Source organism: Aspergillus undulatus, assembly GCF_047715775.1.
Source record: "Aspergillus undulatus strain CBS 261.88 unplaced genomic scaffold BDV17scaffold_48, whole genome shotgun sequence".
Classification (NCBI taxonomy): Eukaryota; Fungi; Ascomycota; class Eurotiomycetes; order Eurotiales; family Aspergillaceae; genus Aspergillus; species Aspergillus undulatus.
Genome location: NW_027396652.1, coordinates 80194 through 104462, shown reverse-complemented (window position 1 = coordinate 104462; position 24269 = coordinate 80194). Strand labels below are relative to the sequence as shown.

At 52.9% G+C, this 24269-nt stretch overlaps 5 protein-coding genes across 5 annotated transcripts; 1 reads left to right on the top strand and 4 right to left on the bottom strand.

Annotated features, from left to right (window-relative positions):
- Positions 1 to 50: 50 nt before the first annotated feature.
- BDV17DRAFT_270864 (putative translational activator) lies at positions 51 to 8468 on the bottom strand. The gene is made up of 7 exons (XM_073758721.1): positions 8343 to 8468; positions 5523 to 8273; positions 5280 to 5474; positions 1404 to 5228; positions 924 to 1353; positions 729 to 870; positions 51 to 674 (listed from the first exon to the last, which is right to left on the bottom strand). Exons 1-7 carry the CDS (start codon positions 8449 to 8451, stop codon positions 120 to 122), a joined length of 8007 nt encoding a protein of 2668 aa, XP_073612745.1. The 5' UTR covers positions 8452 to 8468; the 3' UTR covers positions 51 to 119.
- Positions 8469 to 8672: 204 nt separating this feature from the next.
- BDV17DRAFT_294033 (putative ATP dependent RNA helicase) lies at positions 8673 to 13323 on the top strand (the record flags this gene model as incomplete). Its single annotated transcript, XM_073762748.1, has 7 exons — positions 8673 to 9414; positions 9465 to 10083; positions 10133 to 11791; positions 11840 to 11981; positions 12031 to 12415; positions 12474 to 12687; positions 12783 to 13323. 7 exons carry the CDS (start codon positions 8673 to 8675, stop codon positions 13321 to 13323), a joined length of 4302 nt encoding a protein of 1433 aa, XP_073612744.1.
- A 311-nt stretch (positions 13324 to 13634) lies between these two features.
- Positions 13635 to 15853, bottom strand: BDV17DRAFT_299945 (NADPH cytochrome P450 oxidoreductase family protein). Its single transcript, XM_073763978.1, has one exon. It carries the CDS (start codon positions 15805 to 15807, stop codon positions 13663 to 13665), a length of 2145 nt encoding a protein of 714 aa, XP_073612743.1. The 5' UTR covers positions 15808 to 15853; the 3' UTR covers positions 13635 to 13662.
- A 680-nt stretch (positions 15854 to 16533) lies between these two features.
- BDV17DRAFT_165763 (cytochrome P450) lies at positions 16534 to 18756 on the bottom strand. The gene is made up of 2 exons (XM_073754734.1): positions 18576 to 18756; positions 16534 to 18516 (listed from the first exon to the last, which is right to left on the bottom strand). Exon 2 carries the CDS (start codon positions 18250 to 18252, stop codon positions 16639 to 16641), a length of 1614 nt encoding a protein of 537 aa, XP_073612742.1. The 5' UTR covers positions 18253 to 18516; positions 18576 to 18756; the 3' UTR covers positions 16534 to 16638.
- Positions 18757 to 19202: 446 nt separating this feature from the next.
- Positions 19203 to 21255, bottom strand: BDV17DRAFT_283642 (KilA-N domain-containing protein; the record flags this gene model as incomplete). The annotated part of the gene is made up of 4 exons (XM_073760394.1): positions 19203 to 20508; positions 20554 to 20686; positions 20736 to 20930; positions 20982 to 21255. 4 exons carry the CDS (start codon positions 21253 to 21255, stop codon positions 19203 to 19205), a joined length of 1908 nt encoding a protein of 635 aa, XP_073612741.1.
- Positions 21256 to 24269: the final 3014 nt, after the last annotated feature.

Below are 24269 nucleotides of genomic sequence, written 5' to 3'. Positions count from 1 at the left end.
TTTTATCAGCTTATCGACAAGATAAGAAAATAAACGACTTTGAATTTTGAATAGATTCCCCGGAACACAAGGGTATACTCTATCTATAACTCATACAATCGTAGGCTTGAGAAAAATCATCACTCGTCGCCAAATCCACCCTCCTCGAACTCAACCTTTCCAATACTCCACAGCTCCTTCTCATCATCCACCTCGTCGTTGGAAAGACCCAGACCGCCCTGTCCGCCTTCAGCCTCTCTACGTTCACGGGTCTGTGTCGCGAGACGGAGCGCAACTCGCTTGAAGTAATCCGACATGCTCCGCTTGGGCCCGGGTGGCAGCTCTGAGCCAGGTCCAGCCATATACTTGTCGAAGACTGCAGAGTCCGAGTCTACAACGGAGAATATAGACAAGAACGCTGCTTCGGCTGCCAGTTTGACAGGGATAACCACATCTCGGACACCGGCAAAAATTGGTGGTGCAAGGAGGGCGAGGTGAGGTCGTGCTAGCTCTGGGTGAAGGCGACCGACTGTTCGGATCACTACCAGCGCCAGTCGTCGAGTGTCGGATGGTGTGCCTGGCTGGATGCAGGGTGCCAACGCCTCGAAGATAGCCTTGTTGCTTTCGAAGCTGTGTTGCTCCTCCAGTAGCAAGTACTTTCCAGCAGCGAGTACACTGTTGTCGGAGATGAAGGGCTGTTTTTTTGTTAGTGTGGATCTTTGGTAGATAATATCGTAGACGTTACTTACATCCTTGTGCGTGACACCCTGGCAAATCAGGCTCTGGGTCTCCGCCGCATATTGCTCCGTCAAGGAAGATGGAGAGTCAACAAGTAGAGCATTGAGCCCCAGAATGGATGCATGCGAGAAGTTTGCCGTGAGAACGTGGCTCCTAGATCGCTGATTAGTCGCGGTCGCATGAAATGGGATGGGCTCCGAACATACTTGATCAGCGGGCCAGCGGTAGCTGAGGGAAGAACCTTGACCAGTGCTCCGAGCAGCTTGGCATTCGTGATGGCCACAGCATCGGTCTGATCGCTGGCGTCGTCGTCAATCAAAGCAAGGAGGGAGTTCTTCGAAGCCTCGCTCATATTCGCGCCAGCCTTGCCAACGACCTCCTGTAGGGCCTTCATCATAGCATTCCGCACGCCAACATCAGCGGTCTTGGTACCCGTGATAAGTTCTGCAATTAGTGGATCAACTCGGGGAGTCAGAGTGATCAAAATTCCAAGACCCTTGGCGGCCCTGTTGCGCAACGTTTCACTAGTCTGGTCAGCCAGACCACGAGCAAATGTTCTCTGGAGCTGCGGCAGGAAGGGCTTGACGGCCAGAGGAATCTTTTGCAGAAGCTTGTTAAGCGTGAAGAAAATAGCACCTGGAATAATTAGCTTCAGGCAGAGAAAATCAGATGGACAAGATGCTTACATTTGAGATCCACTGAGCGCTCGGACACGACACGAATGAGCGGACCAGTAATTTGAGTGACAAACGGCTTCAATGAATCGGCAGCCGTACGGTCGATGAGGTCTCCAATCGCGAGAGCAGCCTGAGTACGCTGGTCGACACTGCCGTTGAGAAGACCCTGCAGGAAGATGGGCAGAATGGCAGTGATACCCTTCGGCAAGCTGAATCCGGGAAGGTCGGCACCGGGAACTCCGACGCCTCTGAGGATCTGCCTAGTCGAAACAGCCAGAACTTCCATTTCCTCCTTACGCAGGTGAGAAGTTAGTCCACTGAGGGCGGCCCAGGCAGCCTTGACAACCTCCTTGTCAGAATCATCGAAGGAGATCAACAAGACGCGAATGAGATCCTGGTAGTATCTAGAGAAGTCGATATCCGCATCGGCGAAGAACTTCTTGAGGTGGTCAGCTGCACGTTTACGACGTCGCTCATCATCGTGCTTGATCAGGGCGAGCATAACGCTCATCATAACGTTCAGGCCGTCGAACTCATCCACGGAGACCAAGATGGTGTTAAAGGCGCTCTCAAGCTCTTCTCGCTGCTCGTCATCCTTGCACGAGATGATATTGTCCATGAGTGTATTCAGAATAGTAGGCAGGCGGCGGGCCATTGCAGAGCCGGCGACCTCTGCGAGGGATGCCAGAGCCTTGGCATTGAAGGTGGAGACGGGAGAAGTGAGTAGAGTCGGAATGAGGTTGGGTAGGATGATGTTGGCGCGCGTTTGTTCCGTGAGCAGAGTCAACAATGCCGACAATGCTTGCTCCGCATCTTCGTCGTTTCTCAGCAAGAGCAGAAGATGAGGCAGGACCTGGTCCACAGCCCTCTTGCCCAAGATTTGCTGCAGGGAGTCAAAGGCTTCAGCGGCCGCTTCCCGGACGTCTTCATCGTGATCGACCAATGCCACCCGGACTGTGGAAATGAGAATCTTCTCGTAATCCTCAAGAGCATCGGGGGAAGAAGATGTGATGATTTCCTTGAGGGCGATACAGATACCTTGCTTGACGTCCACATCCGGCGAGGTTTGCAAGCCATCCTCGAGAGAAGGCAACAAAGTGGCGAGAACAGACTCTCCAGCCTTCTTGATAAGATCTCCAAGAGCGTTGCTGGCAATGACCTTTTGCTCCATGTTGGAAGATCCAAGGCGTCGGATGATGAGCTGTGACAAAGTAGGAACCATTTCCTTGAGGGTTCTGGGAGAGGCAACAAGCGACTTCCAAACACCCATGGCTGCGGTCTTGACAAGACCAGAGGTATCGCAGCGGCAAATGAACAGTGAAGACAGAACTCTGTCTCTCCTCTCTTCTCCAAGAACTTCGAGCAGCGACTGTCCAGCCTGGGCAGCTTCTTCTTCCTCTTCTTCGGCTTCGGTCTTGGCGGTGATACCTGTGATGCTGAAGAGCAGATCTCCAACCAGCTCGACGGAACTGAGCCTGATGCGGTAGCTGTCGTCCGCAAGACCACGCTCAAGTTCAGGAAGAAGGAGATCGATGGCCTTGGAAGAGAAGTTCTTGACCAGCAAGCGACCTGCGCGGAGCGAAGTCTCACGGATTGAATCGACATCATCAGCCAGACCAGCCAAAATAGGCGGAATGATCTTGCTGAGATAAGGTGCGAAGCTGTTTCCGAAGCAGGCAGGCAAAAAGATGAAGAGGGTCATGAAGCCTTCACGAATAGTGGCCTTGGAGCTGCTGACGTTCTGCAGAATGGTGGGCAGAGTTTCCTCGAGTCTGGTTGTGCCCAATCCTGCCAGAACCTCCGATAGAGCTTGAGCAGATCCCAACCGGTCGCCAGCTCCAGAGTCTGACTTGAGCGTGGACATGAGGTTGGGGATAAGGTCGGGAAGAGCATCTTCGCCGAGCTTCTCGATGAGCGAACCAAGGGCCTTGGAAGCAGTAGCACGAGTCGTAGGTACCGGGTCGACAATAGCCAAGTTAAGACCAGAAATGATGATAGGCAGGTGTGTAATTAGGTCTTTACGCTCCGTAAGGTGAGCCAAGCTGCCGATGATCTGGGCCGACTTTCGCTTCGTCGCCGATCTGTCGCCAAGACCACGCTCAAGGATGCGAACAACAAGGGCCAGAGAAGGAGCGTCCAGGTAGTGGACAAAGGAGACCTTGATAAGGGAGTCAAGGGCCTCATCGGTAAACTTGGTGGGATCGCTCAGAGCCTTGAGAAGGACACCAACCAATGATTTCACTTCAGGGTTGCTGATGACTTCACCGAACCGCTGAAGACTGCGGTTGGCAGCATTACGCACCTCCTTGTGGGTGTCGTTCAACACAACGGTAAGGGGGGGAATGATCTCAGGCAGGCTGACAGAGAGCTGTTGCGGGTCAAGGTAGGCCATGGCTCCGAGCAGGTCACAAGCCCCCTTTTGACTACGCCACTGGGTATCATCGAGACCGTCGAGGAGGGTAGGGAGGATTTGCTTCACACCGTACGAACTGAGGTTTGAGAAACAAGCCCTAGCTGTGTAAAGACAAGCATCGCGGACATCTGGGCTCGGGTCTCCAAAACTAGCCAGGAGTTGCGGGACGACCTGGATAACGTACGGTTCAAAAGTTCGGCCAAGGATTGTCGCAAACAACTCATATGCCAGAAGAGCACCCTGTCTCTTGTGTGATTCTTTCTTGTTCTCGGCAGCATCCTGAAGATGGGCCATAACCCGGAACTCACGCAGGGTGTAAACTCCCCGCCCTTTGACAATACCAGCTAACCCATAAGCAGCTCCACGCTGGGTGGCGTAGCTCTTCGTCTGCAGCAGTTCATCGAGCATCTGTTGGGCGTACTGTCCGCTCTCGCGACCGGCAAGGCGAATCAAAGGTGGAAGACACTCGGAAACAGCAGATTGAACGGATTCAGACGGTGTAGGAAGAGTGGCGAGGAGCCTCTTGATGACTGTTTGCAAACGAGGATCATCCGACTTAAGGTGTCGGGCTAAAGATCCATAAAGAACCACGACCGCCTCGTTGAGGAGATCAGATGTCTCACTTCCCTTGTCTGAAGTCTCTAGAGTCGTCTGGAGAAGCTTCATCAATTCTTCTACCTTCTCCTGACCGTGCGCCGCGATTACGGCTTTACCACTATCGGCCATCTGAGCCCTCACGACACCGCTCCGGTCAATGAGAGGCCCTCTCTCGATCAAGAATTGGAGGAATGAAACAATTTGGTCTCCCTCAAATAGGCTTTGCATGGCCTTAAAGGCAAGTGCAATACCGCTCCGTGACTCCCAAACGTCTGTTGTGTCGACTTTCTTGGGCATCCCGTATTTGTCCTTCTCGGGCTCCTTGGGTCGGATTTCAAACTCATACTTCGACTTGAGTTGAGAGATGATGTCTCCAAATACTGACAAATTAGACTGGATTGCGTGGGCCAATGCACGAGCCGCAGCTCCTCGGAGATTCGAGTCTTTGGAGTCGAGGTAGGGAATGAGCTTGCCGTATGCGTTCTCATCAACTTCAAGAGCATTCTCCTCCCAGATGCTCTCGGCAACCTCAGCGTTCTCTTCAACATGATCATGACATCCGAGCCAGATGTGTTCGGAGAAGTCCATGTCAGTAAGGTCAATTTCTGCGTCAATGGCTTGCAAAACCGACGATCGCACTGACGATTCTGGGACGATGGTGCCCTTAAGAAGTACATCCAGCTCGGCCTCACTGATGTTCGGTGCAATGCACCTGCTGACATCGAACAAGGTGTCTTTAATTAATTTGTAATGCTGAGTATACTTCTGCATCGACGCGATCAGCTGGTCGAGAACTTCCACTCGCGGAAGACGGTTATCGGTGACTAAATGTCAAGTTAGAATATGGTTCACCATTTGACAAGGAAATGACTAACGTGAGCCAGAGTGGAAGGACAAGATCTCAAGCGCAAGCAGAACCTGTTCGCCCTCCTCGTCACCCTTCTCCTCATCAATGCCGTTCTTGCTGAGGATTGTGAAGAGTAGGGGCAGAGCATAGGCCAAAGAGGAGTTGTCAAGAGGACGCTGTTCGGATGCAAAACGCAGGCGGTAAAGGATTCTCGTTACCAGCTCTACAATCATGTTAGCGCAGGTATCGAATTTGAATTAGCCAAACTTACTCCCTAAAGGTTCTACTTCCATCTCAGCCGGTAAAGCGCCCTTGCCGATGGCCCTAAGGGTAGCAACACCCACAAATGGTCGTAGAGGGCCAAGGCGCGACGACAGCTTGTCTGCGATCTTGATGTACGCTTTTGAAACGACGTCGCCTGAAAACAAGCCTGCTCCAGCTTTGAAGAGGGCCAGCAGGGAAGAGATCGCGGGGTTGATCCAGCCATCCGCGTCAATAGCAGGCCCAGCAGCGAGGCCTTGGATGATCCCGCAGCCGCGCTCGATTCTCTGCACCTCCCGCAATACATCTTCGCGGATCTTTGCTTCCTTTGCAAGCTGAGCTTTGACCTTGGCCTGCTCGTCTGCAGTGAGCTTCTTCGGTTTCTCGCCCTTCTTTTGAGCCAAGTGCGCCCGCATTTCCTCCTCCCACTTGAGGATATCGTAGTCTTTGGTGTTCTTGTCGAATGTTTGTCTTGACTTGGTGTTGAGCACGTCTACGAACATGGTACCTTCGGGTGTCCTGGCAATACCAGCATCGGTGGGAGTGATCTGAGATGCACGCGAGGCATTCAAATCCTCCTTTATCTGGTTGACGAGCTGGGGTACCATGACATCAGGTGCCACGAAGGCCAAATCTCCAGCTGCAGCCCATATGGCGGCATCAACCTGCGGTACTCTAGACTGAACGGGATCATCCTGCACCCCAATCAATTGTTTCAAGCAGCCATCTGGAAGCTGGCGAACGAGCTCACCGGGATCAGTGCCGGTCCTGAGACAGACACCAATCCAAGACACATTTGCGATCAGTTCAGGACGAGCAAGGAGCAGAAGATTAACAAGCTGTTCCTTTATGTCGGTACCAGTCTGGTCCAACGGCTCTGAACTGGAGGGCGCAGGGCAGATCGCCTTTGCTACCAAGTGAAGAAACTCTTGGCTCTCAGAGCCTGCGGAGACAGGAGCGGACTCCTTTTCGCCTGACCGGAAAGCAAGAATCCAAGACCAAAGGGCGTCGGTAATAATCCGTCCAACACCGGCAATGTTCTTCTCATGCACGCTAGACAAAGCACGAGCAGATTCACTGCGGAAACCGGAGTGTACTCCGGGACCTGTGATGGCGTAAATGAACGCCTCGCCCCACGCAACCTTGGCTTGTGCGTCGGCACTTTCAAACTTCGCCGTAGAAGCAACAGCAGCCAGGGTTCTGACGGCCCATTGTACCTCCGCTTGTGAGGCTAGCTTAGAGTAAGCCTTGGGGTTTAAAAGGAAAGAAGGCTTGGGCTGAAGCACCATAGAGTGGCCGACTACATCTTCCCAGGCTGCCTTGTCGGCACCCTCGAGCACAGATAAACGTCCGGAGAGCGCAAGGTAAACGTAGGCCGTGAAAAGAGCTCCATTCTGGGCCGATGGCAATGGGTTTGATGAGACTTCTTTGAAGATGTCCTTCAATTTTGCCAGGAATTTCGTCACGAATGGCTCGATTTCAGGGCTAGATAAGGTTGTAGGTTCGGCTTGCCATATTGCTTGCCCGATATTGAGCTGCCATAGTTTTCGGAACGGAACTTTTTTGTCAGACGATCCTTTAACGATCGCATTGACAGCGTCGTCGCTAATCTTCACCTTCGCTTGGATGAGATGTGCAAGGTGTTTAGAGAATGCCTTGATTTCTTGTTCGAGAGCAGCCTCGTTGGATTCGCGGTTGAAGACGGGCACAAATCCTTGCACAACATCCTTAGATATATCAGAAGTAGGAGACACTGCCAACAAAGCTTGAGCGTAGATGGCACGTTGCTCAGGACTTGTGATCTTCTGTGTCTTCAACGGACCGATAACCTCACCAACAACCTTGGATAGCAGGCTTTCAGTCTTGGACTTGGAAATTGACGTCTCGAACGATTGCAGAGCACCTTGGCGAATTGCAGGGTTGTTTGATTTCATGCTAGAGAGCAGATGCTTCAGGAGCCGAGAATGCAGTACTTCAGAAAGGTCAATGTCTCCCGGGAGGTTTGAGAAAAGCGACGGCACCAGCCCGCTGAAAACAACTTCTGGGGACCGCAGAATTGCCTTTTCAAGGGGAGGGAGAATCTCTGTTGTTAGATCCGCCTCGGCGACAAACGACTCGAAGAAGTCGGACATGCCATTGGCAATGTGTGCGGGCGGCGCAGCCTTAGATCCAACCAGTTCCTTGACATAGTATGCAATGATGGGCTTTTTCTCCTCCTCAAGGACAACTTTCTTGCTGGGTAAGCGGGCGCAAACCCCTGAGATGACGCCAATGAACGGCGCATTCTTCTGTCCGCTGGTCGTATTGCTAGTCAAACGCTGAACGGATTGCTTGATAGCATCGTCACCCCAGCTATCGGAGAACACTGAGCGCAGAGCACGCCTTGTCACTGTCAGAGCAGCCTTGCTCACTCCTGGTTTGGGATGGGCGGCCAGACATGTCTCCAGAGCGCGTGCATCTAGCGTAATGATATCCAGCACGAGGGAAAGCGAGGTTTCGGTGTTGCTCTTGAGAATCTGCAGTAAGATTGAGCACCATTCGAGGACAACCAAGGCCGATCCTGCATCCCGGCTGAATTTCGAAGCCTCCGTCTGCAATTCCGATACCAAGTATTTGAGATCGTCGGTCGGGATGGGCGCCTTGAGGAGAGAACGGAGACACTGTTGGGCAGCCCGGCGAGACGGACGGTCAATGTATCGCGGGATAGTCTGTAAAAGAAGTCCTAGGAGAGGTTGACGGGCATTTTCCGGTAGATCGGACCCTATTCAGACGAGGAACCAAGCACGCGGTCAGAATTGGGCTGCAGTCGCGGATGAGGGGCGGGCAATACCGATTTCACTGAGCGCTCGAGTTCTGCGCGACGTCGAACTCGAGAAGAGCACGACGCGCAGGCTCTCGAGTTCTCCGGCTTTCACCTGGTCCCATGGAATGTCGTCCATGTTAGGTGGTCGGGAGCATGTCGTTTCTGGCTCAGCGTGTGCTCGTGGTGATGTTGTCATAAGAGTTTTCGACGGTGGGGAAGAGGCCGAGAGCTTCGCCGCCTTCCGTCTGCCTGGCACCTTGCAGGTTTGCTGCAAAGTGAGTCTTTCTGATTCATTCTTTCTTCAGTTGTGACCTTACTGAAGTGCTGAAGCTCGACAAGGCGCTGTAGCGCTGCATTATGCCGCCAAACAGCAAGAAAAAGAAGAAGCCCGCCGCGAACCCTGCCCGCGGATTCGCAACGGTCTCCGTCCCATCCAAGGTCAAGTCTACAGAGTCGTCAGAGCCTTCATCGACAATTGAATCCAAGTCGGTATCGGAGAGCGACCGTCAGACTCCTGCTGAGCCGACTCAGCCTACTCCCAGCGCAAACGATGCCCCGTCTTTAACAAACTATACCCCGGAGGAACTAGAGCGGCACTTGGAGGATGCCGAATTACAGATACTGGTAAAAAAGCATGCGGCAAAGTGCAAGAGTGACGCCGTTCGCCAAGCTGCGAAGCTCGATACTGAGCGAAGGGTTCTCCGGCAGCAGGCCGTCCCGGTGAATCTCCTCGAATGGCTTCCGTCCGACGTCGTGAGTTCTATACTTGCTCTAGCCGAGGCAGAGGAGCAGGGATTGAGCCCTCAATCGGTACGCGATAAACGGCCTGTACCGGAAGACGAGCTGTGCACGAAAGTCTGGGTTTTGAGGGATACTCTTCTGAAGTTGGGCTTCCCTGAGAACAGGGTCGAAGAGGCGTTGAAGCATGTTCTGGTCTACTTTGCTGGAAACTTTACCATCAGTAACCGGGAAGTCGTGTGCAACCTGGACGAGGCCCTCGAATGGCTTGCGATGCATTGCGAGTCGGAGGAGCTGCCTTCGTATACCCAGACTCTCGGCCAGCGCAAAGACACGGACAAGAACATTTCTTGGATTTCTGGTAACCCTAGGTGTCGGTATCGCTTGAAGCGGAACGCTAATATTCCTCAGATCAGTCGTCAGGACAATCCACACCTAAGAGTACTGCAGGCAAAAAACCGCCAAAGGGAAAGCCTGTCGTCAAAGAAACAATTCCGCAGCCCGACCCTTACGATTCCGATAGCTCGCTTGATCCGGACACTTTGGTGCCAACGTATCTGGACCTGCAAACCCGGCTGTACAACCTTCAACCGGAGATCTATGAGAAGCCTAAGAAAGGCAAGAAGGGTCAGGCTGCGGCAGCTACAGATGACCCTCAAGCATTGAAACTCCAGCGCAAAATCTCGAGTATCGAAAACGACGTCCTATTCGACCGCAAGGAGGCAGAATATCTCTGGAAGGAGAAGCTAGATGAACTGAGAAAGGAAGCAGCCATCTTTCGACGCGTCGAAGCCAATACACAAAAGGAGCAGGCGGAGGCCGACAAGAAGGAATCAGAACCAGAACCTCTTCCAATGTCGGAGGACGACGGTGCCGACCTGCTAGGAGACATGTTCCACGATGAGGAACCAACACTGGAACTGGGCGTGATCACTGAGGAGCTGAACAAGGCTTCCATTACGGTTCGGGACTTTGGCAAGTGGACAGGCCTTAGCCCGCGCCGCATCCTAGAGGAAGCGTGCAAGGCACGGTATGCGACGATGTCCACATTTTCATCTTGCCGTGCTAATTACTTCCAGCGACTCTGGGTGTAAAGTCATTTACAAAGACATCTCATCATCGTCACATTCAAATCGGATGGCGCTTGAGGCGAGATGGTCGAAGCCACAGGAAACGCCGGTCCCCTTTTTTCAAGAGGCAATCACGCACAAGTCTAGCTCTTATGCCACGTTTGTCTCTATGGATAAGATAGCCACGCCGACGTCACAACAAGCCGAGGCATATGCGTCCACCTTTGCTCTTTTCCTCCTCTTCCCTCAGAACTCGAAGGAAGGCAAGACGTACTTACGTCTTCCAGCCGCCTGGAGAGACCTCTGGACCGAGTTCGCGACGGCAAAGAAAGAACAGGAAGATGAAGCGGACAAACAAACCGTCAAGAATTTGCGGAAATTGATTCAAGAGAACCATGGCACGTTTGAGGACGATGTTGTACTCTCAGATAATTTCCGGAGAAGAAACGGGACCCCGAGGAGCCGATCCCCGGTGAAAGCAGGAGCAAAGGACGTCTCAGGGACAAACGAACAGTTGACGCGAATTTGGATGGAGAAATCGTCCACGCCCGCTTTCCAGCACATGGTCCACGAACGAATGAACCTGCCGATCTGGGAGTTCAAGAACGAGATCCTAAACACGCTTGACACTCACCGCGCACTCATTATCTGCAGTGAGACCGGAAGCGGTAAGAGTACGCAGATTCCCTCGTTTATCCTGGAGCATGAAATGCAGTCCGGACGACCGTGCAAGATCTACGTTACCGAGCCTCGACGTATCTCGGCCATCTCTCTCGCGCGCAGAGTCAGCGAAGAACTAGGCGAGAGCAAGAACGACATTGGGACTTCGCGCTCTCTACTTGGTTTTGCCGTCAGACTGGAGAGCAAAGTCAGCCATACAACAAGGCTAGTGTTCGCGACGACTGGTGTTGTGGTCCGGATGCTGGAACGCCCAGATGACTTTCAGGACGTTACCCACGTTGTTCTTGATGAGGTTCACGAGCGTTCAATTGACAGCGACTTCCTCCTTATTGTTCTCCGGCGATTGATGGCTAAGCGCCCAGACCTGAAGCTAATTCTCATGTCCGCTACGCTGGAAGCCAACCGTTTTTCCACGTATCTGGGCGGAGTTCCCGTGCTGAATATCCCAGGGCGGACGTTCCCCGTGGAAACAAAGTTCCTCGAGGATGCAGTCGAGCTAACGCAGTACCGGCTTACTGAGAACGAGTCGAACGTTGCCGACGATGAAGATGAGGATGATGTCGAAGCTGCCCAGGGCGAGGGTACTGGCGTATCGGCGACGCTGGAGAACTACTCTAAGCAGACGCGTGAGACGATTCTTAATTTTGATGAATACCGACTTGACTACCAGCTCATCAAAAGGATGTTGACGAAGATTGCGACAGCACCGGAAATGGAATACTACAGCAAAGCTATCTTGGTGTTCTTACCCGGTATGGCGGAAATCCGTCGGCTGAATGACGAGCTGTTAGCAGAACCGACCTTCCAGCGCGGGTGGATCATGCACGCCCTTCACTCGTCAATCGCCAGTGAAGAGCAGGAGAAGGCGTTTGTTGTGCCTCCTGAGGGTATGCGAAAGATAGTGATTGCCACCAACATTGCAGAGACGGGTATCACGATTCCCGATATCACAGCTGTTATTGATGCGGGCAAGGAGAAGACCATGCGGTGCGTATGACCGACGCCTAAACATTCTATACACACTGACTCCAGTAGATTCGACGAGCGCCGCCAGCTATCCCGGTTAGTAGAGGCGTTCATCTCACGAGCCAACGCAAAGCAGCGCCGCGGTCGAGCCGGTCGAGTGCAACGTGGTATCTGCTTTCACCTATTCACCAAACACCGACACGACAACCTCGTACGTCGCTCCACCTCCAACGATAGAAAACCCCCACTAACAAAAGCAGCTGGCGGAGCAACAAACCCCGGAGATGCTCAGGCTCTCCCTCCAAGATCTCGTCCTCCGAGTCAAGATCTGCAAACTCGGCGAAGTCGAGCCCACCCTCCTCGAAGCCGTCGACCCGCCCTCCTCCAAGAACATCCGGCGCGCGATCGACGCCCTAAAGGAAGTCAAGGCCCTGACGAGCGCGGAAAACCTTACCCCGCTGGGCCAGCAGCTGGCCAAGCTCCCGCTGGATGTCTTTCTCGGGAAACTCATCATTCACGGGGCGATCTTCAAGTGTCTCGATGCGGCGATTAGCATTGCGGCGATTTTGTCCTGCAAGTCGCCGTTTGTTAATACTATGGGGTCGAATTCGCAGAAGGAGACTGTTCGGTTTGGGTTTCGGAGAGGTACCTACCTACCTTCACTCACTCCACTCAAACCAAAGAGGGATGCTAATGAGGGCAGGCGACTCGGACTTACTGACAGTCTACAACGCATACTGCGCATGGAAACGCACACGGAGCAGCCCCGGCTCCAACGAATACGCCTTTTGCAGGAAGAACTTCCTCTCCTCGCAGACGCTGCTCAACATCGAAGACGTCAAGCTGCAACTCATGGTCTCCATTGCCGACGCAGGCCTCGTCACGCTCGACGCGGATCAGAAGCAGTCGTTGAACCGGTACGTACCCGTAATCACCCTCCCTCTGCCCCTCCATGCATGATTCCACCTTTCCAAGGTAAATGTGTGTGTAAGGCTAATGAAATCGGAAAAAGCGCCCGCTCCACCCGCCAACGGCACTTCTTCACAACCCCACCAAGTCACGACATCCACAACGACAACGACACCCTAATCAACTCCGTAATCGCCTGGTCGTTCTACCCAAAACTCCTCACCCGCGAGGGCAAAGGGTGGCGGAACATAGCCAACAACCAAGCCGTGACACTGCACCCTTCCTCCGTGAATCGATTCTCCGACCCCAATCTCGTCAAGTACGTTTCTTACTACCATATCATGCAGGGTAGAAACAGGAACTATAATGCCTTTGAGACGAGTAGTGTCGAGGATTGGGCGGTTGCGGTGCTTTGTGGGGAGAGTGATTTTAGGCTTTTTTCGGGGATGCTTAGTATAGATGGCAATCGGATTAGGTTCTCTGTGAGGGATTGGAAGTCTATGCTTGCGGTTAAGGTGCTCTCTACGAGGATTAGGGAGATTTTGGCGGGGTTGGTTAGAGAGCCCCAGGTGCCGCTTTCTTATAAGCAAAGGCAGTGGATGGAGATTTGGGAGGGGATTTTTAGGAATAGGGATGCGAGATGATCCATGTACCTGGCCTAACCTGACCAGTCTGTCCTGCTGGTTTGCTGGTTGACTCTCTGTCTCTCTGGACATGATTTGTTTGTGGGTTGGGTTGGCTGGGATAGGGTAGATCATGGGTACAGTATAAGACAGTTCTAGATCTAGACTAGACTTACTGGTTGGTGCTTATTCAGTCTGATGTGGAATGAATAACATTAACGTGATATGGCATGATATAACATGACGGGCATCAAAAACAACCAGAAAGGAATCTATCTAGATCTACCTTGACCACCAACCAACATCCTATCCCTATACCAAAACCCAGACACAAAAGTCAGAAAGCGGAAGCGAACAGAATCACCCCCAAACATCCTCCTGCCACTTATTCCTTCTCTTCAACCCCCTCACCCACTCCTCACTCTCCTTCTCACTCCACCCCTTAAACTGCCCTAAAATCCCCGCCGTAACGCGCCTCTCAACCTCCCTCGCCATCCCGGCGCGTCCACAAATATACAGATTCCCCCGCTGCTCAACAAGCATATCCACAACCTCACTCGCATACTCAGACACTTTATCCTGGACATACCCACGCTTCGCATTGCTACTCGGATCGCGCGAGAACGCAGTGACGATTTTCAGTTTATCCCCGAATGCACTCTGCATATCGGCTAGTTCGTCCCTGTAGATGAAGTCCTCGTCCGGACGGCGGCAGCCGAAGAAGAGGATCATGTTTCCGACTTCGCGTCCGATTTTGAGGAGTTGGCGACGCTCGCTGAGGAAGGCGCGGAAGGGGGCGAGGCCTGTGCCCGCTGCGATGAGGATTAGGGGGGCTGTGTTTAGCCGGGGGAGTTTGAATGTTGAGCGGCGGAGGTGGGCGAGGATTTTCTTTCCGGATTTTTGGCCTGCACTTTCAGGGGATGAGGGTGGTGGGTTTGTCACGGGGAGGAGGGTATTCGTGTACGTTGGCAGCACGGCGTTCTTGTTCTCGGATGTTGGGGTATCAGATAGAGACAGGAGGTAGGTTGATGTGAGACCGGGGATTGAGACGGCGGCGTTTTCGGCCAGGGGCGTGGAGAGGACGAGGACGGTTAGGGAGATTTTGCGTGGCGTGACGACACTGCTGCTTGAGATGGAGTAGTAGCGCGGTTGGAGCGGAGGTAGGGTTTCGAGGATGTAGGAGAGCGGGAGGGAGGTCCATGTTTGCGTCCCTGATGAGGTGGCCAGGACTCGAGCGAGTGTGAGGTGGTTGCGGCGCGTGAAGTCGGCGTAGGCTTCTTTGTTGGTTGCCAGGGAGGTTAAGAAGGACTTTGCCTCGGGGGTTGGGGCGAAGGGGGCGAGGGTTGCGAGGATGTCTCGGGGGAGTTGGGCGGTGATTTCGAGGTAGTGCCGGAGTAGGACGAGGAGCGTTGTTGGGGAGGGCACTTTCTTTGCCGTGTCTTCGCCGTCTGCGCCTTCGATGGCAGCGATGGAGAGTGGTATCTCGGCTTCATGGCTGCGGCCGAGCATCTGTAGAAGAAGGTTGACTTCTTCGTCTGGGTTTGACGGCCAGACGGCGAGGTGGTCTCCGGTCTTGTAGACGATGTCTGGGGTCGAGGAGATATCAAGGTCAATATGCAGACAGTGTCTGTCAGAGGTAGGCTTAAAGAGCTGCCTGATGCTCGAGATGGGAATAGCAACGGGGTTCGACGAGTGCTGCGGGTCGCCGCGGTGCAATGCAGAAGCCTCAATCGTCTCATCAGGGTTGATGGTAAGCGTAGGCTGGTAGACGAGCTCCGACTGCGTGAAGCCAAGAGACTCCCGGAAAAAAGTAAACAACTCTTCCTTCCACGAGATAAAGTCCTCCTGCGTCGAGCCCGTGGCATCATTCGCCCTCGAGACAGGAAGAAGAGCATTGGCACCATGTGCATCAAGCACCTCAACAACACGATCGATAACGCGGTTATAAAACTTATAATTCGAGTTGCCCAGCCCAAACGCAAAGTACCGCAAGTCAGAAAACAGCTTCTGCTTCTTCTCCTGGTTCCGGTCATTGCTGTTCAGCCAGTCCCAGAAGTCGACTGTGTTATCGGCCGGGTCACCCTCGCCATACGTAGAGAGGATAAAGATCGCCAGCTTGGACGACGGAATCTCAGCTATCGACGACGGATCATAGTCGCTGAGATCAGCAGTCAGGGTATTCTGCCCAAACCGCAGGGTAATCTCTCGAGCGAGTCTGTGAGCAAAGGACTCGGCCGTTCCAGACTGCGAACCCCAGAAGACGACAAATGGGGAGTTTGTCTCCTCGAGCCGGCGGGCTATGTTGCGGGTCTGCTGGTCTTCGTTTGCGGCGGTGCCGCCGTGCTTGAGCTGGGGTCGCTCGAAGAGAAGGTGTCTGTAGGGGTCTGGCTGGTCCCAGAGGATGCCGCGGGATAAGAACGTGGCTCCCACAAGGGAGAGGAAGGTCAGGGCGACGTAGTCGGCCGTGCCCGTCGGCTGGGTCTGGAGGGTAAGGAGGGAGGCCATTTCGGCTGAGAGAGTTGGGCTGATGTGTTCATCTCCATGTTGCTGCGAGAGGACATATTTATATGTCTATGTCCATCGGCGATTGATTCTGATATCAGAAAGGTGGGGAGGAATCAAAGACTGGAGGCAGGGGAATACTTCCCAAACAGAACGCGGGGGGATGCGGGGAACAGGGAAATTCTCTCCGCTCGCCACATGAACACATTGAAACGGGGTCTCCTACTCCATGCTCCAGCATGACACGAGCTGCAGCAGGCTGTCTTAGACTTGGAGTCTTGGACCCTGCGACATCTGGTGGGCACTACCGTCTCGATCTGTGACGTCGGCCGTTGCATCGGGTTGCCACAAAGACGGGGTATGCCATACATCTTGATATCACATCGGGCTCAATAACCCCCTAAAGTCAATTGACCCTAATAAGTACTTTGATACTAAGTGGAACCGAAAGCAAACTGGTACCGATTATGTTCACTGAACCAATTTCAAGATGCTAGTCTGGGAGGAAACGGCATAGTTGGCCACGATAATGAGGATGATATTACAGAAGCCGAAGGATTCCAGTATTGTAAAGCAGAAATTGGGCGACCCTGGTCCCTTGAAAATACGAGAGAGTATATTCATGTCCTGAGGGCGTCCAAGTCTGTCCTCAACCTATACAGTAATTGCTTACAGATAAAGAAAGAGCGCTTGTAAAAAGCGCTAATGATCATGTCTCATTCAATTCATCTCATAACCACAACCAAGAAAAAAAAATTGAAGGGAAAAATAGAAAAGTAAAGAAAGGGCATCAAAAGTCTAACCTAAGAAAGCAAACCCACAATCTAACCCAACCTAAGCCCCAGTCTCAGCCTCCAAATCCCTCCTCCAAACCTTAACAGGCATACCCCCCAAAATCAAATTCATCGTCTCCTCCCTCTGCAACTCCCAGTCCGGATCCGGCAACGCAAAGTGATACCTCCGCACCAGCGTCGCAAGGATAACAGTCTGCTCAAGGTACGATATATTTCGACCAATGCAAGACCTTGCACCGGCGCTAAACGCCACGAAATATGGCTGCAGCGCTTTGCCCTCCTCGCCGAGCCATCGCTCAGGCTTGTAAAGGTGGGCTTGAGGGAAAGCGGACTCGTCGCGGTGCGCGACATACGCGGACATGCTTACTGATGTATTGCCGGCCACCCACTGGCCGAGGATCTCCATGCCCTCGGGTGGTGTTTCTCTCGGGAGGCCGTGCGAGGTAGGCGGGAAGATGCGGAGGGATTCGTCGAGGCAGGCGCGGAGGTAGGGGAGGTGTTTAACCTTATCGTAGGCGGCGACGACTTCATCTTCAGAGTCGTAGACGGAGTCGATTTCCTCGCGGAGCTGGGCGAGGGTGTGTGGGTTTTTCAGGAGCTGGTACATGACGTTTGTGATTGCGATGGCGGTCGTGACAGAGCCGGCATTCATCATGATGTTGATTTCGGCGCAGACCTCGCCCCATTCGAGGCCGTGGATCTTGCCGGCTTTGTCTTCCATCATGGCGGAGAAGAAGTCGTCTAGTTTTTCGCCGGCTTCGTAGCGCCTGCGTCGCTGCATTGCGTTGTGCCAGACGATGTCTTCCCATGTGTCGCCGGATTTTTGCATCTTGTTGAAGTAGGGGAAAATGTTGACCCATTTATTGATGGTCGGGTACCACTCGTAGTTCCAGATGATGAGGGATTGTTTGCGAGCGTTGGGGTAGAGGGCTTCGCGGAGGGAGGTGCGGTATGTGGTGCCGTCTTTGCGTTCGGCGGTGCACTCGTCTGTGCCTTGGTCTAGGAAGCCGAGTTTGTTGCTGAGGCCGATGTCGACAATCGCGTCGAGACTGAAGAAGTTGGTCCATGCCCGGAAGTCGACGGTCAAATCGGCGGAGTCGGGCTTCTCCTGGCCGGCAGGAAGAGGCGCGGTGCAGACACTGTCAAAGTGCTTGACCAATCGAGCGATCTTATCACTGACTTTGTGCTCCCATACTTCAAGATTCTTGAGTGCGTACGCGGCCGAGAGGACCTTGCGCTTGCGCGAGTGGTCGGGTCGGTCGATAACGTCTGCGAGGTGGTAGTGGGAACCCGCCGAGACGATATATGACGGGTCCTTGATACAGCGTGTGTTGTGGCCGTAGATGTCCTTTATAGCGCGAACATCGCCGTATGACAGGGTGTTCGGGCCCGTGCGAAGAACAGGGTGCTTCTGGTGCAGTTCCTGGAGCTCTTTTGATCGGAACTTGCGCGAGGCCATCAACATGAAGGGGATAGCCGACATGCCAGAGAAAAGGGACATGTTAGGGTACCGGCGGAGACCTATCAACATCATCGTCAGCACTTTGCCATCATCAACCAGGCTGGGAAAGCATACCCTTAGGGTCCCTGAAATACTCAAAGACAGGCCATATGACAAAGTAGACCAGGACCAAGAGGCCGGTGATGGCAGCATAAGTGACAGTAATCATCTTGACCACGTACTCAAGTCTGTCAGACTCTGAGATTATTTATTTCTGATCCAAAGGACGAAATGTTGCCCTCGTTACCCCTCTTATATCTGGATATGTCTTGTCCAGCGGGACAAATTACCCCCGTGGGAGAGGGTTGGAGGGCGGGCACAATTTCCCTTTGCAGGTGTATCCAACCTTCCCCGGCTTTTGATCATCGGAATCCAAATTCAGTCCGTGCCACCTGTGGAGGTTTCCCCACGCGTTTTCTTTGCTCGTTCCAAGGGTCAGCTGTCTTATCTTGTTTGATCAGTGCGGAGTTGCTAACCTTTTTGTTCTGGGGGGGAAGTTGGTCCCCGGTCCTCATGCATGTCACCCCAACGGGACGTCGACTTCAGCAAGTCAGTACAAACAGAAGTACTAGTACAATCTACGAATCAAGCATGAATCAAGACCTCGAATGCAAGTGAAGTGAAACATATCAATAGCTCTTAAGGAAATTCGTCTCATCATGGTCATAATATAGCCGGTCGCAAACATCACAGGCCGTCTCTCGTTTCCAAGAAACAGCCAAAAAGCAGAGGGCGACTTCAGAACGCTGCACCAGAAACAAACCCAGAATACAAAATCCTTTTGCAAGTCATTCGCGCGCAACTTTATGGCCACTGATCCCCATGATAAACGTCAACCATGCCGAGACTAGAGACACCTTATCACAGGCGTCCCAGTCATGTCTAACATTCATTCGGCGCAAGAATAAGCAGAGTAAACCGAGTCATCAGGTTCGACACCGACATCTGATAACGCAGAACAGTGCAAAAGTGTTCTATTAGAAAGCAAAGAATCATAATGCACCCCGAGAAGAGATTCAATCCATAATCAACAATCCTTTTTGTCTTGCTCCTGTCCCAGACTTTTTTTCGTCGTTTTGTTCTTTTTCTTTTGCAATGCATGACTAACGACGACCAGCCATAAAACTGCCGCCCGCCTTCATCGGCTGAAGTCCGATAGGGACACCGCCCACTGGACCACCGACGGTCGCTTCGGTCAAGGTCTTGCGGCGCTTGCCGTCGTAGTCACCCCGGCTGTCTGGCCGAACAATGCGGTCGTCATCATCGTCGCGCATACGCTTGTTGGAGCTGAGAGAGCCGTTCAACCCAGTCGAGTATCCCGAGTTGGAAGCCACAGAGTAGTTGTCAGAGGTGGTCCCATTCACGGCAGTGCCTCGCGTATCGCTGACGATATTGTACAAACTGCTGGCAGCGGGCCGGGGCGGCGTGCTGTATCCCGGTGCCCATTGAGGAGCGGCACCGCTGGTACGGGGAGTCATACGTCCGGAGCCATTTTGTTGAGGCGAGCCCGTCATATCCGCCGTGAGCTGGGGATGCTCACCGGCAAGACCACCAACCGAGGGATTCGTGGTGTAGTACGAGCCGCGACCGGTACTGTATCCACTGTCATGCTGGACGTACTCTGGCTCTTGTTCCGTTTCCGATGCTGCGCCACCAACATGCGCGCTACTCTGTGCGTAACGGTCCGTCTTTACATCGAGCTCGGGCTCAGCGTGACTAATAGACCCGCGTTGGGACGGGGGCGCCATGTCGCGATTGAGATACGAGTTTGTTTGCATTGACTGGCCGTACGGTGCCATGGGCTGCTGTGTCAAAGGTTGTTGCGGGGCGTAGTGAGGGTGAGCAGAAGGAGCTGCGGAGTAGTAGGGCTTGGTTTCGTAACCGGACTGGGGCTGGTAGGATTGCATTCCCTGCATGTTGTTTCCCGGGGGCGTCGTCGCTGGAGTCGTAGGCATTGATCGTGCGTTGGTCAGACTAGTGTCAATAGATAGCGGCTGAGAGTTTGGAACGCCCGAGTTCATGCCCTGATTCCACTCGTATGAGTTGCCTTGGTTGGTGATGCCCATGAGGCTTGAAGCACTCGCTGGCGGGGTAGGGAACGTGTGAGCGCGGTCAAGGCTAGGCCTGCCTCCGGGCTGCGAGCCCATCGTATGAGGCTGAGGCATGTGGGTAGAAACGGGTGTCTGCAGCGAATGGTGGTGGTGTAGGCTAGGTGGGTGACTTTGGGGAGTGCGAGCGGGTTGGGGGCCTTCAAGACGTCGCTGCTGCGATTCTTGCACTACCATGTTCGTTCGAGTCTGGTTGGTGGGGTGGTACAGCAGGTTGCTGATGCTGTTCACGAACAAGGGGTATAGCAGGTCTGTGATCTTTTCCTTGTTGGCGAACTCCAATGCGCGATCGAACGGAATCCTGCTAAATTAGCTATTGAATACGAAATCTCGACAACAAACTTACCAGACACCCTTTAGATGCATAGGCCCAATCTTCACCACGTTTCGAACCTTTTCGCTCTTTAGAATGCCATCTCTACGGCCTCGAGTCATGCCTGCAACGTTAAGCAGCTTGGTGCCGTTGATCATGCCATTGTCTAATAACTTAGCAAACGTTTTCAACTCAGACGAACGAGCGAAACTCACCTTCTCGTCGAGCAACGCAAACACCCTTGGCTTCCACTTGATAGCAAAGACTACCCTCGTCTTCCCACAATGTCGCGGTGACCCGAGGTTTGGCGCCGGGAGGTGCGACTTGTCCGGTGGGATCGTACACAAACCCTTGCATCGGTGCTCCGGTGCTATTCCCATAACCCGGACCAGCTACAGGATGGTTTGACACTACAAAATCAGCATCACGATCCTTTTGACTTACAGCTTCTGCTAACTTACCAGGTAGAGGCAATAATTGAGCGGGAACTTGGCCGCTCATGGAGGTTGTCGGGGGCTGCGGAGCAGACTGGGAGGACGCCACACCGTTAGGGTAAGGGTACTGCGAGTAAGAGCTGGCCGGTCCATATGTAGAAGTAGGTTGTAGCACAGGGGGTTGTTGCGGGTACTGATAATGGCTCAATGCTCCGGCGGTTGCATGATGAGAGGCATAAGGCTGTCCCGACGATAGATGATGCACATCCATGTACGGTTGGGACTGGTTCATGCTAGCCATCTGCGTCTGGTTGGGATAGTAGCTCTCGGTGACTGGGTTCTGGGGAATACCGTATTCCTGAGAGGCGGAAGAGTCCAGAGAAAGTCGGGGCTGCTGAGTACCAGCGGGCAGGTCTGCAGACGACGGCGGCGGGCTTCTGGCCTCGTATACAGGAGCGGTTCCGGATAGGCTGGTCCTGGCGCTGGTCAGGGTGGAAGCCGAGGGGTCTTCGTAGCTAGCCCGATAGGACTGGCCGCCCGAGATCGGCGGCTGCGAGGCCGTCGGTAAGCTCAGAGCCGGAAGTCTGTCACCAGACAGCAAAGGTCTCTCGGCGGCGTGGTGGTTATACCACGGGATATCAACAGGACCTCTGGTGTGGACCTGGGAAATCGACGGTAGCTCCAGCTTTTCGGTTTGCGAAAGATAACGGGTCTAAGAAAATGGCAAGGAAAGTCGAAGCGGTTGAACGTCGGACTTGGAAATGGTCCAACGTTTGATAGATGAGAAAGTCTTTTTGCGAGGGTGGGTTTTTGTTATCAGAATATCATGAGATAGGAAAGAGGTTGTTGTAGTCGAGAGAAGACAGCGAGAGCTTCGCAAGAAAATATGCAAAACAAGTCAAGTCGATGAAAGAGCAAAGACCAATAGCGAAGAAAATAGGCTCCAATAGGCAATGCGAAAATGCAAGGAAGAGCAATCGTGGGCAAGCTTCGTGAAACGTCGTGACCGTAAACAGCGCTTTAGATTGCAGACAAGCGGGTCGGGGACTGGGCTGCAGGTGAAGAAAATCTACTCTTACATCCGAAAGCGATCGAATCTGGAGCAGCCAGACCACAGCAAGCAAAGCAAAGACCAAGAAGGGGCTCTCGCGGGTACGTCAACAGCGGAAGCACGGAATCATAAGTCTCGTTTCAAGTCGTAAGAACTGGAGCGGGGGGCGAGTGCGACGCGAGGAGCATCCGCTGAAGATAGATGATGGAGCAAAGCGAGCAGAAACAAGTGGCAAAGACAGATAATATGTATGCGTGCTGCAGCAAATTTTAAATCAGGCTCGTACAAGAGTCGTAACAGGTCGTAGCAGGTCGTTGAAGTGGCAAGGAACAACTCCTCCAGAGAGGGCGCGCGGAGAGTCTAAAAAGCGAGCAAAGCAAGAGTGAGTCGAGAGGTCATTACTCGTAGCACATTGGAAAAAAGATGAACGTGGCGGGAGGAGACGAGGATAACGCGGATAACGAGGACGAGGACAAGGACGAGGAAGCGACGGAATGGAGAGAAGAAGTATAAAAAGGCATCAAACGGAAGGGATGAGGGACTGGGAGAGGAGGTCGGTGGAGACTGGGACCGCGACTGGAAGGGAAGGGAAGGGAAAAATAGAAGTCCGAGGGAAAAGCAGAAAGGGAAAAGGCCAAGGATGGATGGGGATGGGATGGGGAACTAGCAAAAGGAAAAAGAAAAAATAGAGCACCAGAGTCTCAGACGATCATGGTCAGGAAACAGGAAGCAGGCGGTGGGAAGACAAAGGGTGAAGATTGAATGATTGCAGAGCTGCAGCTGCGGCAAGCAGATCATCCAGGTGGAGAGAGAGGCAGAGGAGGCTGGGTGCAAACGCTGAGAATACAGACAGTGAGGGGAATGAATCAAAGATCCCGTTTGCGTCTGCCGCGTTCTAGCGGGAGGCTGGAAAGGATGAGACTGAGGGTATAGAATGCTAGAAAGGGATGTAGTCCAGATCCCTTGAGTCCTTGACAGACACAAGACAGAGAATGCACGTGTACTTACTTGCTCTTGCTATGCTCAACACCTGAAGGTCTGCTGCAGATGCACAATTGCCAAAGGTCAACTCTTCACCTTTCCTTTAAGACCGAAGAGGGCGCGAAGGGGGAAAAAGAAAGAAAGACGAGCTGTGCTATAACAACACGCCCGTCTTCTTAAGAGGGTAAAAAGGAATCTAATAGTCGTTAAGGTGTCAGCAATAATTCAACGCCCAGGAATGGCCTCTGTAACTAAAAATTGCAATTACCGGTGGATCGTGCACGGTGACTGAAGATGGAGATGGAGACTCTGCCACTGGGACTGGAGATCCTCACTAACACTAACTAACAGTCTGTCGAACGCCACGAAGCAAGGACGCCCCACGATGTTGTCAATGCAAACAAATCAGCCTTCTGCTAAGCTATTCTAGAGCAGAGCTAGGTGATCGAATATTAATGACTGACAGCTCGATCGCTCTGGACGATGCTAGTATGGACTGAATAACTATCACGGAGTAACTCTGTAAATAATCCATAATGCTGCCATGGATCAAGATTCACGATTCCACGGTCCGATAGCCGGGCCCACTGAATACCAGAGCCAGCGACCATGTCACGGACCACATGTACTCAATCAGTCTTTTGAACACTTTAACTTTGAAGGGATATACTACGAGAAGTCTAGAAAGGAGAGGGAGCACTCTGAAACTGCCCCGAGAAAAGGGTCAAATGGCGGTGACCGGGGCAGGGGACCAATTGTGTAGATAGTGGTACTGACAAGGATGAAGAACAGTCCCGTAATAATAGGAAGAAAATGATACACCTCACTAAGCGCGTCTTGATTCCTCAGCCAGGATCAAATCGAGTCAGGTCGATATGATTTGATTTGGATTTGATTTGCTTTCAATTTGGAATCGGAGTTTAGTGGGTGCTTTTTCTTCTTCCTATCCTCTCTTCTAGACTACCATCAATTCATCTCTCTTCTCTTCAAAGTACAAGAAGTCTTCGTAGAGAAAGTCAGTTATTCCATAGCCAACCAACCAATGCAAGCACGCGAGAGCCACTACCAGGGAAAATCAACTGTTACACGAGGCAGAAGCGCGACAGGGATGGGCCAGCAGCAAAGAAAACGAGTGGTCCAGAAGCCACCACGAAATAAAGTGGCGGCGATCTGACATTCCATTCCTCCACCTCCATCTAGCCAGCTGTCACTGCTCGCTCAGTCACGATTTATTGGGAGTGGGAGTGGGTGAGCCGGTTCCGGTGATTCTCCTGTATCGAATT